Raw genomic sequence first — 18,234 nt, 5'->3', positions numbered from 1 at the left:
CGACAGGATTAGAAGGACTAAGGCACATGGTGATCTCATTCCCTCTGCCTTGCGTCTTGTGTCTCTCAGCTAAAGAGAGAGCAAGAGAGGATTCTGGCCTGTTAAGACTAATTGACTAATGTGTGTGCAGAGCAGAAGGCGGATGTTGAGGTCCCGAGCTTCATTCCCTCCTCGCCGAAGTCTCACAGCCACTGGCCTGAAAGATTGTAGGGAGAATCTTGTGACCTTGGAGAAAGAGATCACGAAAAAATGTCTGAATCTAATGAGTGTTCTGAGAATGGGTCAGGGAAAAGCAAGTCCCCGCACCGACGGACTTGCTCGGTGCGGGGATGATGATCCAGAGAAATCTTGGAGTAATAATGAGGGGTTATCCAGGAACACTAGCAGGGAACGGGGATTGAGCTGAATGGATCCCAGGTGGGTGAAACTGGAGTGGTGACAGGGGAAAGAAGGCTGTCAAGATCAACATGACGGGGGGAGCGATGCTAGAGCGCTGGGGTAGTCCCATCTGAGGGGCTCTTGTCTCAGGGTATAGCAGGGAGCTTAGAAGATCGCTCATAGGGGGCGCCTACGGAATCGGTTAAAGGCCGGAGGTGGGACCGCCCCAGGTCACCGCCAGCAGGAAGGTGCGGGGCCCAGACCGGCCAGAGACGAGCCTGGAGCGCGCCGGATGGCAGCAGCGGGCTCCTTTAAGAGGCCGGCGGCTCCAGCGCAGCATCCCCCGCTCAGGGCGTGTCCGTCCCGGGGGGCCGGGGGCGGGGGCCTTGGAAGGAGCAGGAGTTCAAGCCGAGTGAGGACAGGGCTTGGGGTCGGGGGGTGGGGGAAGAAAGCTGAAGCTGACATCCCGCGCTCCCGGACACCGCACGAGCATCGCCTGTGACAGCGCCCCTGGTCCGGTTGAGGGCAGCGGGGGGAGGAGGGAAGGAGGAGGAAAAGGAGGAGGAGGCGGGAGCAGCATCCGGAGCCGAGCTGCAGCAGCGCCGCCTTTTGTGCTGCGGCCGCGGAGCCCCCGAGGTGAGAGCCGGGCCGAGTTGTGGAGGGTTGGGGGTAGGGATAGGTCCGAGACCCGGGACCTGGGTGCCGAGGGAGGGTCGGGATGCAGATGTGGCGGGGTGTGGGGAGGGTGGCGCAGGGATGCTGAGACTGTGAGGATGGAGGAACTGGGGACCTGGACCCGACGCCTGTGGGGATGGGAAGGAGGGGAACCAAGCAGAGGGATGCCGCGGCCCAGCTTGGAGGCTAAGGGCCTCCAGAGCTGAAAAGGAGTGTATGGGTGGGGGTGGGGGGATGATTGGGGAACAGACTTAAAGGACAGGGGGAAAGAGAGCGTCCTCCTCTCCTCCCACTCAACCTCAAGAAGGGGGGGGAGAGAAGGAGGAAGAGTTTGGGCCCCTCAGGAAAGGGAAGGATGGACAAGGCCTCATGTGCCCCCCATCCAACTCCCTGCCCCCCACACTTAGCAGGCTGCACCTGAGGATTATAGGCAGTGAGCACCTGTTCCTGGATGCCCAGGTGATGGTCATCCTCCCCTCCCCCATTCTTATGTGGTTTTTCTGCCTCCCCTAACCCATGTCCCTGGACCAGCCCTTTCACGAGCCTCCTCCCTTTTCCCTACACTCTGATCAAACTCCTTGGTTTAAAAATAAGCAAGAATCCTTTGCACAGAGTTAAAACTCCTGGGAACCATGGCCTTGGCTGAGGGGAGGGAAAAGAAAGGGCCAGAGGCTCTACAGACAGTGGAAGGAAATAATGGGGAGTCCCTTAGAATTGAGGGAAGAGTCCCATCTTTGAGCTCCATTACCTGCTCCCTTCTGGAAGGAGCAGGGGTCAGGGGTCCTCAGCCAGGTGGAGGCGCACCCAGGGTCTCTCTCCCACCAGGGTTCTCTCCCATTACACCCTGTGGGTCTCTCTAAATACCATTTTCCTTCCAACTCAGAGGATGGATTCCATGGCTCTGGGAGCTCTCATTTTTTCAGCCAGAGGGTCACCCCAAGGGAAGGGGAGTCGGGGGCAGTCAGGAAGGGCCTGAGTGCACCCTGGCTCTTCCTGTCCACATGCTGAAGTTCCTCTCAGCTTTAGGGCCTGCTCTCCCCTATCTAATACTTAAGGATGGGAAAAAACTTCTGCCTGCTCCAGGCTGCCACCCATCCATTCACCGCGGGGACCCAGGTGATGCTGGGAAAACCAACACCAGCACAAGTGAAAATGCGTAACATCCACCCCTAATTCAACCCAGTTATGGGCAGGGGAGGCAAGAAGTTTAAGCAGGAAGTGGCTCAGGACTTCCTGGGTGTCCTTACAGCTGAGGATGGCAGAAACCCTCTAAAAACCTTTTGCTGTTTCCCAGTCCTTCCCCTAGAGGTGATGATGTGCTAGCCTGGCTTTGCCAGGAAGAGGACCCTAAACTCTAGTACCCACCGCTCTGGACTTGCCCAGTGGCTTATCACGTGTAGTCCCACCTCACCCTGCTGGGCTGGGAGAAAGAAGGAACTAGGGAATCAACCCTGCCAGGAGTCCTTATTGGGGCAGAAGGAGGATAGTGTGGAGATGACACCAGCAGGGGACATGGGAGCTTCACCAGGCGGTGGACACGGGTCTTTCTGCTTCCTTTGCTCCCAGAAGAACTATGGGCATCTGCGTGTTGGGGGAAGGCGATGAGAAGGCAGGGGCGCTATTCTCGAGAGGACTAAGGCTCCTCTAGGATAAAGAGCTCTTTTCTTGGTTCCTTCTTCACTCTCCTTTTTAATCCCGTGTGTTTGTCCAACTCCCTTTCCACCTGTACCATCCCAGCTGCCTCTTGCTTGGTGGAAGCCAAGGAGGCTGCCTCGCTTTGTGGAGAGGAAAGAAGGGAGGGACACAGGTTTATAAGAACCTACTACCGGTTGTTAGGCGCTTTCCACTTGCTAATGTTTATAGGGAGCTCCCTCCTTGTGTGCCAGGTACCAGGCCAGGAACTTATTTGGGGATTATCTCAGTACTGCTTATAACAATACTAAGAGGCAGTGTGATCATCATCTGTATTTTAGGCATGAGGAAACGGAAACTTAAAAGAAGTAATCTGGGGAGTTCCCGTCGTGGCTCAGTGGTTAACGAATCCGACTAGGAACCATGAGGTTGCGGGTTCAATCCCTGGCCTTGCTCAGTGGGTTTAGGATCCAGCATTGCTGTGAGCTGTGGTGTAGGTTGCAGATGCGGCTCGGATCCCCGAGTTGCTGTGGCTGTGGTGTAGGCCAGTGGCTACAGTTCTGATTAGACCCCTAGCCAGGGAACCTCCATGTGCCACAAGAGCAGCCCGAGAAATGGCAGAAAGATAAAAAAAAAAAAAAAAGAGAGAGAGAGAGAAGTAATCGGGGAGTTCCTGTCATGGCTCAGTGGTTAACGAACCCCACTAGGATCCATAAGGATGTGGGTTCGATCCCTGGCCTCGCTCATGGGTAAGGAGCCGGCGTTGCCGTGAGCTGTGGTGTAGGTCACAGTCTCGGCTTGGATCCTGTGTGGCTGTGGCTGTGGCACAGGCTGGCGGCTACAGCTCTGATTCAACCCCAGCCTGAGACCTTCCATATGCCGCCCTAAAAAAAAAAATAATAATAATAATAATAATCTGTTCAAAAGCAAAAAAATCAGTGTGTGCCAAGAGTTTAATATTTGAACCCAGGTCTGTCTGACCCAGAGCCTTCATTCTTACCTACACTCCAATTCACACATGGCCACTGTGTGATTTTGTTACTACTGTCTCCACTAGGAGAGGAAGCAACTGAGGTCTGCTAAGAAGCCTCATACTCCAGGTTGCCCAGCTGGTCAGGAGCAGAGACAGGACCTCAACCAAACTTCTCTACTTCTCAGGCCACCCACTCTACCTCTGTAGCTCACTGTCCAAGGCTAGCTGATAGGAATGGATAGGCACTCTGTAATTTTCTTTCCGATTTAAAATAGAGTTAAAAAAATGTTGTTTTTGTATTTTTAGGGCCTCACTTGTAGCATATGGAGGTTCCCAGACTAGGGTGGAATCAGAACTGTAATCATTGGCGTACATACAGCCATAGTAACACTGGATCCTTAACCCACTAAGCAAGGCCAGGGATCGAACCTGTGTCCTCATGGATGCTAGTCAGATTCATTTCTGCTGAGCCACGATGGGAACTCCCAAATTTTAAATTTCTTTAAAATACCCACAGGAATTCCCGTTGTGGCTCAGCGGTAATGAACCCAAACAGTAACCATGAGGACTCAGGATTGATCCCTGGCCTCACTCAGTGGGTTAAGGATCCGGTGTTGCCGTGAGCTGTGGTGTAGGTCGCAGACACGGCTCAGATCCGGCATTGCTGTGGCTGCAGCGTAGGCCCCGCAGCTGCAGCTCTGATGAGACCCCTAGCCTGGGAACCTCCATATGCTGTGGGTGTGGCCCTAGAAAGACCAAAAAAAAAAAAAAAAAAGACCAAAAAAACCACCCAAAACATAAAATACCCACAATTCCACCTACTGAGAAACTGTTACGCATCAGTACCTATCCTTCCAGATCTTTTAAAATGCACATCCAGCTCAGGAACAATTGGTTAAAACACACTGAACTTCTTCCAGGTCCTCCTGAGGTCCTGAATAGTGGGGGACCCCGGTGACCCATCATACCTTGCTCCTCCCCTCCCCCTCTGGGCTGAGGGGTAATCCTGGATGACGATGCCAGGGGGTGAGGATGAGGTACAGAGAATCAGCCCAGAGGTGGATCTAAGGATGTGCAGAGAAAAGGGGGGGGGGGCGTCTAACCCACCACTGCCATTGTGACCTGGTTCCCCTGAGACCTGAAAAATCAAGATTTGTCCTGGAGATACAGAAGGTGGGAGACCACGTCTCCATCCTGGTCAGAGATGACCTCTCTAGAATCCACAGAGAAAGACCTGGTGTCCAGCCAAGCAGAAAGACAAAGCCAGGGGCCCGGCACTGTGCTTGTGGCCGTCCCTACAGCATCTTACTTAACCCTCACCACCCCACAAAGTGAGGCTGGGAGTCTCGGAGGGATTGCGTTCCTTCATGGCAAAGCTGGAGTTCTAGCTCCTGATGTCTTCAAATCCAAACCTGGTTCTTTTTTCCTAAATAGTACTGCCCGCCCCACCAGAGGAAGAAGCAGTGGCAGCTAGGGGGTCTCGGGGGCTGAACCTCTGTGAGGCGGGGGCCCGGGGTTAGTGGTGAGCTCCAGTTTTCCCCAGGGCTCTCAGGGGAAGGCACTTCCCCCTCGTGAGGGCACAAAAGACAAACTGTAGTTCTTTCCATCTGGGGATAATCCTGGGGTGAGGAGCGTGGATCCTGTAAAAGTTAAACAAAATCATTGGCGTTCCCGTCGTGGCGAAGTGGTTAACGAATCCGACTAGGAACCATGAGGGTGCGGGTTTGATCCCTGGCCTGGCTCAGTGGGTTAACGATCCGGCGTTGCCGTGAGGTGTGGTGTAGGTCACAGACGCGGCTCAGATCTGGCGTGGCTGTGGCTGTGGCGTAGGCCGGTGGCTACAGCTCTGATTAGACCCCTAGCCTGGGAACCTCCATATGCTGTGGGAGCGGCCCTAGAAAAGGCAAACAGACCAGAAAAAAAAAAAAAAAAAAAAAAAGCTAAACAAAAACAAGCTGCAGTCAAGTGGCTGGGAGCCTAGGCCAGGAGGGGTCAGAGTCCTTTATTCCTTCAGGATCTCAAAAGCCTGCGAGGTGGATGTGCCGAGTCTTGGGTCTGCTTTCCCGTGAGGATATCCCCTCCACTCCAAATCAAGGGAGTGGAATCTTTCTTTCCTGAGGGCAAAGTAAGGTCCAGGTCAGGGGCAAGCGCTCGGTTTAAGAGCCCAAGACTTAGACAGATGGCCTCTCAGTAGAGCCCCCCAGACAGCCAGACGGGAAGCTTGGCATTGAGATTCTGCTGCTAGAACAGGAGGCAGAGAGAGAGGTGCCTAGCCACAGGCCTCCAGCATCTCACGCAGGAGAACCTGGGAGGAAGAATGAAAGGGGGAGGGGATTTTTCTCCCTGCCCCCACTCCACCCCTCCAGCCTCCAGAAGGGGACCACTAGCAAAGAGAGGATCTGTTGGCTGAACCTGAATTGGGACCTCGCAGGGTGTCCAAAGAGCCTCTTCCTCTGAAAGATGCCTAGTTGAGGGACCACTCTGTCCCCTCACCCAATCTGGACCAGAGTTCTGCTCAGTGAGCATTTGGTAAATATGGTTGACAGAATGACTGACAGGACTATCCACCCCCTCCTGCCACATCCCTGCCCTTCCCCCATGTTCTGCATAATTGATGGCCAGGGAGACAGCTCCCCTCCCCCTGGGTGACCGAATGTCTGGGCCAGGGGCTCCTAGCCGTGCTATCCCCCCAAAGCCCTGGCGCCAAGGCCCAGCTGGGGGGCAGTGGGACACAGCTGGCGGGTCAGAGATAAAGGACACAGAGAGAGGGTGTGTGTTGAGAGAGAGGAATCTCTATAGTTTTTCTATAATTCCCTGGAGCCTCAGTTCCCTCCAACATCCCCCCCACCCCAAACACACACACACTCACTCTCTCTCTCCCCCTCAGGTCAGTCTGGAAGAACTGACACAGAGAGGGTGTGTGTTGAGAGAGAGGAATCTCCAGTTTACTCTTAACTCCCTGGAGCCTCAGTCCCCTCCAACATCCCCCCCTCCAAACACACACACACACTCCTTCAGGTCAATCTGGAAGAACTGTCATTAGCCTCAACACAGGAGGTGGGTCGAGCCTGGCTAGGTTCCCTCTCTTTCTCTTCGTCCCATCTCTTCAGCTGCTTCCACTGCCCCAAAAACAAACACGTGAAATGGCTTCTTTCCCTCTCCCTAGCTGCTGGCCCTCGATACCGGAGGGACCTCTAGGGAGGCCTGGGGACCTGGAGGGAAGCTCAAAAGTGTCTCTGAGCGTGTCACCCTCTCTATGCCTAAGCCTCCTAGTCTCCACATACCCGATGAAGGCTGAAATTTTTCTTTAAGAGACCAGGTGTTGCGCCTACTCAGAGCTCAGCTTCTAAATAGAAAAGGAATTGGGGAGGGCGCAGGTCTGTTTTTCAATCTCCTCTTTCTCAAATCACTTTCTCAGTCCAGAGTTCTCACATTTGACTCTTCTTGCGCTTCGCGCTGTTTCCTCTGTTTCTCCCTCAACCACGGCCTCCTCCTCTGGCCCTGCCTGCCTTGTGTCCGGTCTCCCTGTCTCCCCATTTCCTGCTTTCTCTGTGGCACCGCACCCCCAATGCCAACCCAAGTTCCCTCCCTCCACCACAAATAGCTCTCCCTCGACTCGGCGCGCCGGCCGAGGATCTGCCTGCAAGCAGGGACCCGGGCGGGCCCGGGGAGGAAGGGACACAGAGGCGCTGGGGTCGAGGGTCCCCGACTGCGAGTCCACAGCTAGCACGTGGGCCTGCCTGGGTCAGGGGCGGGGCCCGGGCGCAGCCCCACCCCCGCCGTCGCCTCTCACGTGACCCCTGGCTAATCTTATCCCGGTGACTTCACGCGCTGCCTCGGGCCCAGTCGTCATGGTTACGCCGCAGCGCCCAGCGCTTCCCCCAACCCGCTGCGTCCCCTCCCCTTCCCCGCCCGGACCCCCTCCTCCTGCCGCCCGGCCCCCGCCCCCACCTCCGCGCCACGTGACGGCCGGGAAGGAGGTCGGGAAGGAGGAGGGGGCGATGGGGCCGTAACCCCTTCCTCTCCGCTCGGAGTGGCCAAGAGCCCAGGCCTTCGTTCTCAGTGGTCCCGAAAGGAGTCCCGGCTTGGGGGCGTACAGCCGACGTTCTCTAGCGAATTGTCACTTTGACCTGTCGTTTGCCTTGCTGCGTGCGTCTCACCTCTTGAAGCCGCCAATATCTGGCGGGATATGTTGGGGAGTCAGAGGCTGGGATTTCAGCTTTCTGAGCCTCAGTTTTCTCCAGAATATAAGGGGGCCAGTGATAATACCTCCTTCCCGGGGTGGTTCTGAGGAGCGAGGGAACTAATGCAATAAGTAGTGAACGTCAGGTCTTTAGGACCGTCCTCTGGGGCATGCAGGGCAGTGATTGCACCTTACTGGACTCCTTCCTCTGCGCTGGGTGCTGTTGTTATCCCTGGGATCCCGTTCCTCATCGTCACTCGCAAGGGGTCTAGGCTCTCAGAGGAGCCGGATGCCCGCGGGACAGCACTATGCCTCCAGGGTAATGGGAGCCATGATGGAGGAAGCACAGGGGGCTGTACCACCTCGGAAGGGATGGTAAGTCAGCCGCAGGGTCGGGGAGGAAGACTAAAGATGGGACTTGAGAAGTGTCTTCCAGGCTTAGCAGGACTGGCCACGGAGCTTGAGTCTCTAGCTAAGTCACCTTGGTCAGACTTCTTTAGACTTGCCACCTCTGTCATGGGAGAAAGAGATTTTAGGATTAAATGAGCTAATGCACCTATAATAGAGGCTAACATGCACGGTAAGCCTTCCATGCGAGTTAGCCATTCTCCTTAGGTGCCCTGGCCCAAACGCCTGATGTAGCTTGGTGGCAGGCTTAGTTCAATATGGCCTGGGTAACAAAAGCATTGGGAGGAGTTCCCATAGTGCCTCAGTGGTAATGAACTTGACTAGTATCCATGAGGATTTGGGTTTGATCCCTGGCCTTGCTTGGTGAGTTAAGGATCTATCATTGCTGTGAACTGTGGTGTGGGTTGCAGACATGTCTCAGACGCCACATTGTTGTGTAGGCTGGCAGCTGCAGGTCCGATTCAGTCCCTAGTCTGGGAACCTTGATATGCCGTGAGTGCGGACCTAAAAAGCAGAAAAACCCCAAAGAACAAAGAGCAGCGGGAGATGAGGCTGGAAGCGACCAGAGCATGGAAGTGAGGCTGCAGGAACAAGGGCAGTGAGGGCAACTAGAGGGTTTGAAGAAGTGGAGGTGCTGGCCAATGTGTGCTTTAGAAAGATCTTTCTGGAGTTTCTGTCGTTGCGCAGTGGAAACTAATCTGACCAGGTTTTGGGTTCCATCCCTGGTCTCGCTATGGGTTAAGGAATCGGTGTTGCCATGAGCTGTGGTGTAGGTTGAAGACCTGGCTCAGATCTGGCGTTGCTGTGGCTCTGGCGCAGGCCAGCAGCTACAGCTCCGATTCCACCCCTAGCCTGGAAACCGCCGTATGCAGCGGTGCGGCCCTAAAGATAAAAGACAAAAAAAAAAAAAGAAAGATCTTTCTAAAGGCTAGGTGGAGACTGGGTTGAGCTGGGGGGCTTGGAAGAACTTGGTAGTTGTCCTGGGCCAGGTGACTTAGCTAATGAGGCCTGAATTAAGGCAGCACCATGGAACTAGAGAAGAGGGCCTGGAAGGGCGTTGGGTCAGAGCTTTCCGATTGTGGCAGGCATAATAAGAATCACTTGAGGTGCTTGTTAAACGCTCAGATGCCAGGCCAACCCCACAGCTGCTGAGAAAGCCTTTGAGAAGCCTGGAAGTGAAGTGTTACAGGAGCTGAGCCCATTAGAGGTGCACATGACTCATCGCCCCGAGCCCTGTTTATTGTATTCCTGGCACCCCTCTCCACTTGGGCTTCAGAGGGTCTGGCGCAGGGGGTTAAGGAAGGACCCCACCATGCTGAAGAGTTAGAGGGTACTGCTGTCCACAGTAATCCTTATATCTCAGGATCTGGTACCTGACTAGGTGTGGAGGGAAATGGGTGACACTATGTCAGGCCCTGGACAAGATCAGTATTGGCTGAAGAATGTACTTTGTGCCTGATAGCTGGTTTATCCCTTTGTACAGTTGGAAAAACTGAGACTCAAATACAGCTTGCCTGAGATCACCCAGCCAGTAAGTGACAGAGGCAGGGCTAGGACTGAGGGGTTTTTTTTGGTTTGTTTGGGGTGTTTTTTTGTTTGTATTTTTTGTTTTGGCCTAGCCCACAGCATGTGGAAGCTTCTGGGCCAGGGCCAGGGATAGAATCCAAGCCACAGCTGCCGCAACACCAGATCCTTTAACCTACAGCACCAAGCCAGGGACTGAACCCGCTCCTCTACAGCTACTGGAGCCGCTTGCTGCAGTTAGATTCTTTTTTTTTGCTTTTTAGGGCTGCACTGGTGGCATAGGGAGGTTCCCAGGCTAGGGGTATAATCCAGAACCACAGCAAAGTGGGATCCGATCCATGTCTGTGACCTACACCACAGCTCACAGCAACGCTGGATCCTTAATCCATTGATTGAGGCCAGAGATCGAACCCACAACCTCAAGGTTCCTAGTCAGATTCATTTCTGCTGCACGACGGGAACTCCTGCAGTTGGATTCTTTTTTTTTTTTGTCTTTTTTTTGCATTTTCTGGGGCTGTGCCCGTGGCATATGGAGGTTCCCAGGCTAGGGGTCTAATCAGAGCTGTAGCCACCAGCCTACACCAGAGCCACAGCAACACGGGATCCAGGCTGCGTCTGCAACCTACACTGCAGCTCTCGGCAACACTGGATTCTTAACCCACTGAGCATGGTCAGGGATCAAACCCGCCCCCTCATGGTTCCTAGTCGGATTCATTAACCACTGTATCATGATGGGACGGGAATGCCTGCAGTTGGATTCTTAACTCACTGCACCAGAGCAGGAACTCCAGGATTCAGATTTTTAAATGGTTGCCTTTTAGAAAGCACCCAGCTATGAACTGGGACAAATCCCCATTGTTCGGAAAGCTGGATCTTGGTTTGGGCAGTGGAGGAGACAAGGAGACAGGACCTTCTCTAACTGACCCCTGGGGAGCAGCTGGGCAGATGGGAGGGCTGGGGGAGATGCAGCAGTGGGCTCACAGCTTGTCCTGACACAGTGTCTGATCCTGCTTGGACGGTTCTGCCTCTGTCCCTCATCTGTGCTGGGCAGATAATGCAATGGATTGGTTACAGTTGTCAGTTACGCTGTTGAGTCCCAGGTGTGTACCCGAGAACACCACCCGAGAGGGAGCCCCAGATGTGAGCCCTGCGAGTGCTTGAGGAGAAGTGTCATGTGTTGGGTACGTGAGTGTGAGGCCCAGGCCCAGGAATGTCTGGGCCTCACACGCATGAGACTGATCGAGGGGCCCTGAGGCCTACCCGTGTCACCTGTGTGCGCCTCACTCTGGGGGAGGCCCAGGTGTGCCTGAGGTTGAGGCTCAGAGAAAAAGGCGTGTTGTCTCCGAGAGACCCTTATATGACACGTGTGTGCCTGTGAGCCTCAAGTGAAACTCGTCTTTACCTCGCTTGAATTTGAGATGTACTTTCCCGGTATGTACCTGGGCAGGGCCGTCAGCCGCATCTACCCGAGAGTGGTACGTAGGTGTGTTACTTGTATACCCGGGTAAGGAAGACTTGTGTTACTAACAGATGCTTCAGAGGGAGGCCGTGTGTCAGGTTTCCCACGATGGGTCCCAGGTGAAACTTGGCGCGGGTGGGTACCAGAGGGTGAAGCTGACGTGTTATTTCCAACAGGGCTCTTGCGAGTCCAGCTCCCCAACCTGTGCCTCTGCCTCTAGGGTGCGCATCCCGAGCTGGGGCGCCTGTGGCTTGGACGCCCCTCTCTCCTTCTTCCCACAGGGCTCACCGCTCCCCACCGCACCAGGCCCGAGGCTATGGCCTGCCTCCATGAGACCCGCACACCCTCTCCTTCCTTTGGGGGTTTCGTGTCCACGTTAAGCGAGGCGTCCATGCGCAAGCTGGACCCAGACACTTCCGACTGCACCCCCGAGAAGGACCTGACGCCTACCCAGTGTGTACTTCGAGATGTCGTGCCGCTCGGGGGGCAGGGCGGGGGCGGGCCCAGCCCCTCCCCAGGTGGAGAGCCGCCCCCTGAGCCTTTTGCCAACAGTGTCCTGCAGCTCCACGAGCAGGATGCAGGGGGCCCAGGGGGAGCCGCTGGGTCCCCTGAGAGTCGGGCATCCAGAGTTCGAGCAGATGAGGTGCGGCTACAGTGCCAGAGCGGCAGTGGCTTCCTGGAAGGCCTCTTCGGCTGCCTGCGCCCGGTCTGGACCATGATTGGCAAAGCTTACTCCACGGAGCACAAGCAGCAGCAGGAAGGTAGGCCGAGCCCTCGAGGGGGTCCTTCCCACCGCCGTCTCCTTGAGATCTGTTTGCACCGTCCCACCCAAGTCACCGGATGACCCTTTCTCTCCCCAGAGCCCGGCCCCTTGATTCATCCATCGGCAGCTTCTTTTTAGGTCACCCATTCATTTCCTTCCCTGTCCCCTCAGACCTAGTCTTCTCGGCCCACTTTAGCTACTTGTCGGCCTCACCCTCCGTGAGTCATTTTGGCCAACTCCGTGCTCCCCCCTGTGCCTGATCATTACAAGGCCCCTAGCGGGGCTCTCTGAGCCTGTGCCACTGTGCCTCCTGTCCACAGACCTTTGGGAGGTCCCCTTTGAGGAAATCCTGGACCTGCAGTGGGTGGGCTCAGGGGCCCAGGGCGCTGTCTTCCTGGGGCGCTTTCATGGGGAGGAAGTGGCTGTGAAGAAGGTACGGGACCTGAAGGAGACCGACATCAAGCACCTGCGAAAGCTGAAGCACCCCAACATCATCACCTTCAAGTAAGATCTGGGGCGGGGCCAGGGGCACTGTGCTGAGGGCAGGGACTGCCTCGGGCAGCAGGGGTCTGCCGCACCCTTCCTACAAGGAGTGCCAAAATGGCGTGAGGGGGAACAGGGGTGCCAGGTGTGAGTCAGGTGGGCACTGGGCTGGCTGGGGCCTTCATACCACTGTGTTCGGCCCCCAGGGGTGTGTGCACCCAGGCTCCCTGCTACTGCATCCTTATGGAGTTCTGCGCCCAGGGCCAGCTGTATGAGGTGCTGCGGGCTGGCCGCCCTGTCACTCCCTCCTTACTGGTTGACTGGTCCATGGGCATCGCTGGCGGCATGAACTATCTGCACCTACACAAGATTATCCACAGAGATCTCAAGTCCCCCAAGTGAGTAAGCAAGAGGCAGGGCGAAGCTGCTGTGCATAGTCTCCTGTGAGTGTCCCCACCCAGGTCAGTGTCATCATCTCCCTGCTTTCAGCCCCTAAAAGTCCTAGTCCATGTGGCCATCTCAGCACCCCCCCCAAATGACAGTCCTGTTTTGGGAGGGCCGTGGTAAGAACCACCCCCCACACACCTGGGTGTCCCAAATAATTTAAAACAGAAAGGTAGCGTTGCTGCACCCAGAGGAGGTGCGTGGAGGGGCCCAGCGCCCAGCTGACTGCACTCTTTACCAGCATGCTAATCACGTACGACGATGTGGTGAAGATCTCCGATTTTGGCACTTCCAAGGAGCTGAGTGACAAGAGCACCAAGATGTCCTTTGCAGGGACAGTAGCCTGGATGGCCCCTGAAGTGATCCGCAACGAGCCTGTGTCTGAGAAGGTTGACATCTGGTGAGAGCCAGGATGAGGACTGAGGACAGCAGGTGGCCGGGGTGGGGGTGGGGTCCTTCCAGGGCCTGAGTACAAGTGAGAAGTGAGATGATCCAGGGCCCCTGGAGGAAGCCCCTCCCAAGTGACACGCCGTCTCATCCCTAGGTCCTTCGGTGTGGTGCTGTGGGAGCTGCTGACGGGTGAGATCCCCTACAAAGACGTAGACTCCTCTGCCATCATCTGGGGCGTGGGAAGCAACAGTCTCCATCTGCCTGTGCCCTCTAGCTGCCCAGACGGCTTCAAAATCCTGCTCCGCCAGTGCTGGTAAGGATGGCCTGGCCACGCCAGGAAGCATTGCTGGTGGTTAGCCAGTACCTAGGACCAGGCAGCCAGGCCCACAATCTTGAACAGGGAAAAGGGGACAGAGGTCTCAGAAATGGCTCTCCAAGACTCCAGGATTCAGAATGTGGATCAAAGGGACTAAGAGAAAAAAACTGAGAGAAGCTGGACCGACCAGGGGGTGCACAAATGGTGCGTGACCTTGGGCAAGCAGTGTCCCCTGTGAACCTTATCCGTAACATAGGGACATCCCTGTTGAGGATTCTGGGTCCGGCTGCCTGGTCCTAGGGACAATACTGTGTGATACAGAGGGCGGCTACGCAGTGCCTGTGAAGGACCAGCGCAGCTGCTGAGCACGGTTGGTTATGCCTCCAGCAGACGGCCTCAGAGCGCCGGAGGCAAAGGCCCTGGACCCTTATTTGGAACCTAGACCAGGAAGGAAGGTGGGAGATTTCTGATCTTTGGTTCGGCGTTTCCCAAAGTGTCTTTCTTTTAATGGAGTTACTCAGAAAAAGGTTTTGGCAAATCAGATGGAAAAATAGGATTAAGTCGGTTTCCTTACTGTAGGACTTTGACATGGTAAGGACAGCTGGTGACAGTTCCTAGATAGTAGACCAGGGAATTCTTTTGTCACAGAATACATTCTAGGATTGGATTCTCCAGGACCCATTTTGGCAAAGGGTGTTTTGAGTTCCTTTCTGGTCCTCCCTGAACTTCCTTTCCCCCAATTCCATTCCCTCCAGGAACAGCAAACCACGAAATCGTCCATCATTCCGACAGATCCTGCTGCATCTGGACATCGCCTCAGCAGATGTGCTCTCCACACCCCAGGAGACTTACTTTAAGTCCCAGGTGTGCTGTGGGGAGGAAAAGGAATACCTCAGCTCCATCTCTTTGCAAAGATAACGATGCCCTTTGAGGGGAGGCTGGGAAGGAGTGCGGATTTTCACTCCAGAGCCCCAGTTTGCAGCAGTGCAGGCACTTGCAGAGGCTTCCTACAGGTCTGCGGGGTGGAGGCATGTCCCTCACCCCTCATCGTCTCTCCACCCCCAGGCAGAGTGGCGCGAAGAGGTAAAGCTGCATTTTGAAAAAATTAAGTCAGAAGGCACCTGTCTGCACCGTCTAGAGGAAGAGCTGGTGATGCGGAGGAGGGAGGAGCTCAGGTGTGTGCCTGTGTTTGGGGAGGTGATTTCACCAACAACAGGGCCCGTGGACCAGTTCTCAGAGACTAGGATAATTACGGCAGCAGGTAAAGCCAACTCACCCTGGGGACCCTTTTGCCCATTTCAGACACGCTTTGGACATCAGGGAACACTATGAGCGGAAATTGGAAAGAGCCAACAACCTGTACATGGAACTTAATGCTCTTATGTTGCAGCTGGAGCTGAAGGAACGAGAGCTGCTCAGGTAACCAAACACACCCTCGAGCACCAGATCCCCAGCCTTCCCGGAGCTGTGCCTGACCCAGAAATCCCACTGCGCCCTGGACCCCTTCCCAGTCACACCAACTAAGATGTCTCATTTTTAGGAGGGAGCAAGCTTTGGAGCGGAGGTGCCCGGGTCTGCTGAAGTCACACCCTTCCCGAGGCCTCCTGCATGGGAACACAATGGAGAAGCTCATCAAGAAGAGGAATGTCCCGCAGAAGCTGTCGCCCCACAGCAAAAGGTAGGACCAGAGTTAACAAGCACACGGTGGTTCGAGAATGGTAAGGGGGATGCTAGAGAGGCAGGAGTAGGGCTCGAGGATGCCAGGAAGACTGCTGTTGGATGGGAGAGGTGCCTAGTACTGCCCATGGTTAGGGAGCACTTCCATGTGATGACTTTGCTAATCTCCAACTTCCACTTTCCCTCTCCCACCAGGCCAGATATTCTCAAGACAGAGTCTTTGCTACCCAAACTAGATGCAGCCCTGAGTGGGGTGGGGCTTCCTGGGTGTGCTAAGGGCCCCCCCTCACCAGGACGGAGTCGCCGTGGCAAGACCCGTCACCGCAAGGCCAGCGCCAAGGGCAGCTGTGGGGACCTGCCTGGGCTTCGTGCAGCTGTGCCACCCCATGAACCTGGGGGACCAGGAAGCCCAGGGGGGCTAGGAGGGGGACTCTCAGCCTGGGAAGCCTGCCCTCCAGCCCTCCGTGGGCTCCACCATGACCTCCTGCTGCGAAAGATGTCTTCATCATCCCCTGATCTGCTGACAGCAGCACTGGGAGCCAGGGGCCGGGGGGCAACCGGGGGAGCTGGGGATCCTGGCTCCCCGCCTCCAGCCCGGGGCGACACCCCCCCAAGTGAGGGCTCGGCACCTGGCTCCACCAGCCCGGATTCACCAGGGGGAGCCAAAGGGGAGCCACCTCCACCAGTAGGACCTGGTGACGGTGTGGGGCTGCTGGGAACAGGAAGGGAAGGGACGGCGGGACGGGGAGGAAGCCGGGCTGGGTCCCAGCACTTGACGCCAGCTGCACTGCTGTACAGGGCTGCTGTCACCCGAAGTCAGGTAAAGTATGGGATGGTTCCTGAGCAATCCTTTCCTCCTCCTCCCTGGGGTGCAAGTCCCTAATTTACTCCCCATGTGAGGTTCCCGAACTTTAGGTCATTCCCTACTTAACCATGTTCCCTTATCCTGGGTCCCTGATGACCTTTCACCCTTCTGACCAGTCCACTCATCTCTCCTGCAGAAGCGTGGCATCTCATCAGAGGAAGAGGAAGGGGAAGTGGACAGTGAGGTAGAACTGGCCTCAAGCCAGAGGTGAGTGATGGAACCAGGAGGTGATGGCTCTCTAGGCAGCTGGGTGCAGTTAAGCTGTTAACTTGGGGCTCTCTACCATACAGGTGGCCTCAGGGCCTGAATATGCGCCCGTCACTATCTACCTTCAGCTCAGAGAATCCTTCAGACGGGGAGGAAGGCACAGCTAGTGAGCCTTCCCCCAGTGGCACACCCGAAGTCGGCAGTACCAACACTGACGAGCGGCCAGACGAGCGGTCTGACGACATGTGTTCCCAGGGCTCAGAAATCCCACTGGACCCACCTGCTTCAGAGGTGGTCACTGGCCCTGAACCCAGCTCTCTGGCCATCCCACACCACGCCCTACTCAGAGGGGAGGTGAGTCACAGACACCACCAGGTCGTGGACAGGGAGGAGACACCCGGCATTTGAAAGCTACTGGGGAGCTAGATGCGGAGGCCAGGAAGATGGGTACCATTAGCCTCCAAGGCCCTCTCTATCTGTGATGCTGTTTCCGCCCACACGAAAGGGCAAATGTTCACGATACATGAGAGGCCTGAGGTCTACAGAGCACCTATAAACTGCAGCCAGGGAGGAATCCTTAAACTAGGAGTCTCGTGCCTTGAATGGCCTGAGCAACTGAAACCAGGAGAACATAGTCACCACGCTGCCGCTTACTACAAAGGCCTCAGTGAAGGACCCGCAAGGAACCTAGTTGCCAACAAGCACAGAGCCGCCCCTCACTGCACTTCTGCTCTTCTTCACAGGGCCCTCCCAACTCTGAGGACTCAGACTGTGACAGCACTGAACTGGACACCACCAACAGCGGTGACGCCTTGCGGCCCCCAGCCTCCCTCCCTCCATGAAAGCTACTCTTAGCCTTGTACATAGAGAAATATTTATATAAATAATATATATGCGCCACATAATCAACAAAGACAGGGCTGTCCCAGCCTTAAGTAGGGCTCAAGGGAGACTGACCCCTGACCAAGTCACCTGATAAACTCTAGGGACACTGGCAGCTGTGGAAATGACAGACAAGTACTGCCCTAGAGCTATGGGTAAGGGCAAACTGGCCCCTTCCTGCTTCACCCTGATCCATTCAGCAAGTGGTGAGGCAACAGAAAGGCCAGACTCGCCTGCGTTCCTCTCTAGTCTTTCTGCCCAAACCTGGAGAAGCAGGAAAGGGAGCCATTTAGACTGCACTTTTTTTGTTTTCCGTTTACTGTTTACATTTTGCACTTGGGAGGAGGGAGGCTAAGGCTGGGTCCTCCCCTCTGAGGTTTCTCAGGTGGCAATATAATTTTTGTCCCTCCATTTCTCTGCCTAAGCCCTGGCTTAGGAGCTAGGGGGAGGCCAGGAGATTGTGAAAGCATGTGATGGCTCAGGCTGAAGAACTGGGGTGTTGTTTTAAGTCCCTTGCTTTTATCTTGGTGCCTGATTGGGGTGGGGACTGTCATATTGTAACCCCTGTGAAAAAACCCTGAAATATAACCACTCCATGCAGGCCCAGCTGTTGAGGGTTTTCTTGGTGAATGAATGGGGTGGCTCACATGGTTAAGTAGGAGCCTTGAGCTCCAGACAATATTTGAGGACTCCAGCTGAGTGACTTCCTCTTTTTATGCTTTTCTCACAAACTAAAAATCACCTAGAGCTCCAACCTTCTAATACCAGCACAAATGGGAGCAGGCTCACCTTTATAAAGGATTTTAGATCTATTCCTATAGATCATTCCTATTATCACACCCATTCCTATTATGGACACAAAACTATAAATCAACAGTTATTAAACACGAGAGACTGAAGTTTTAAGTCTGGACAAGGGAACAGACATTCCCAGCAATCTGAATCCCAGGAGGACACACACATCCAGCTGCTTCC

At 55.2% G+C, this 18,234-nt stretch overlaps 1 protein-coding gene across 5 annotated transcripts; it reads left to right on the top strand.

Annotated features, from left to right (window-relative positions):
* The first annotated feature begins 766 nt into the window (after window positions 1-766).
* On the top strand, window positions 767-17,865 carry MAP3K12 (mitogen-activated protein kinase kinase kinase 12). 5 transcript variants are annotated; one of them, XM_005652570.3, is made up of 15 exons: window positions 767-1,014; window positions 11,514-11,685; window positions 11,785-11,993; window positions 12,316-12,499; window positions 12,685-12,876; window positions 13,164-13,322; window positions 13,467-13,625; window positions 14,384-14,492; window positions 14,694-14,803; window positions 14,931-15,047; window positions 15,169-15,306; window positions 15,501-16,125; window positions 16,307-16,377; window positions 16,461-16,731; window positions 17,121-17,865. In XM_005652570.3, the coding sequence occupies exons 2-15, from the start codon at window positions 11,549-11,551 to the stop codon at window positions 17,217-17,219; spliced, it is 2,580 nt and encodes an 859-aa protein (XP_005652627.1). In that variant the 5' UTR covers window positions 767-1,014; window positions 11,514-11,548; the 3' UTR covers window positions 17,220-17,865. The 5 variants fall into 5 exon arrangements, with proteins under 5 accessions (XP_005652627.1, XP_084811936.1, XP_003126240.1 ...); XM_084955810.1 differs by having other exon boundaries at window positions 12,093-12,499; XM_084955809.1 differs by lacking the exon at window positions 767-1,014 and adding an exon at window positions 7,035-8,216.
* Window positions 17,866-18,234: the final 369 nt, after the last annotated feature.

The sequence above is a fragment of the Sus scrofa genome, chromosome 5 (assembly GCF_054392235.1).
Source record: "Sus scrofa isolate SSC_HxYL_T2T_F1_AM1 chromosome 5, Sscrofa_HxYL_maternal_Yorkshire_Landrace_v2.0, whole genome shotgun sequence".
In the NCBI taxonomy this organism is placed as follows: domain Eukaryota; kingdom Metazoa; phylum Chordata; class Mammalia; order Artiodactyla; family Suidae; genus Sus; species Sus scrofa.
This window is presented reverse-complemented; position numbering and strand designations above follow the sequence as displayed.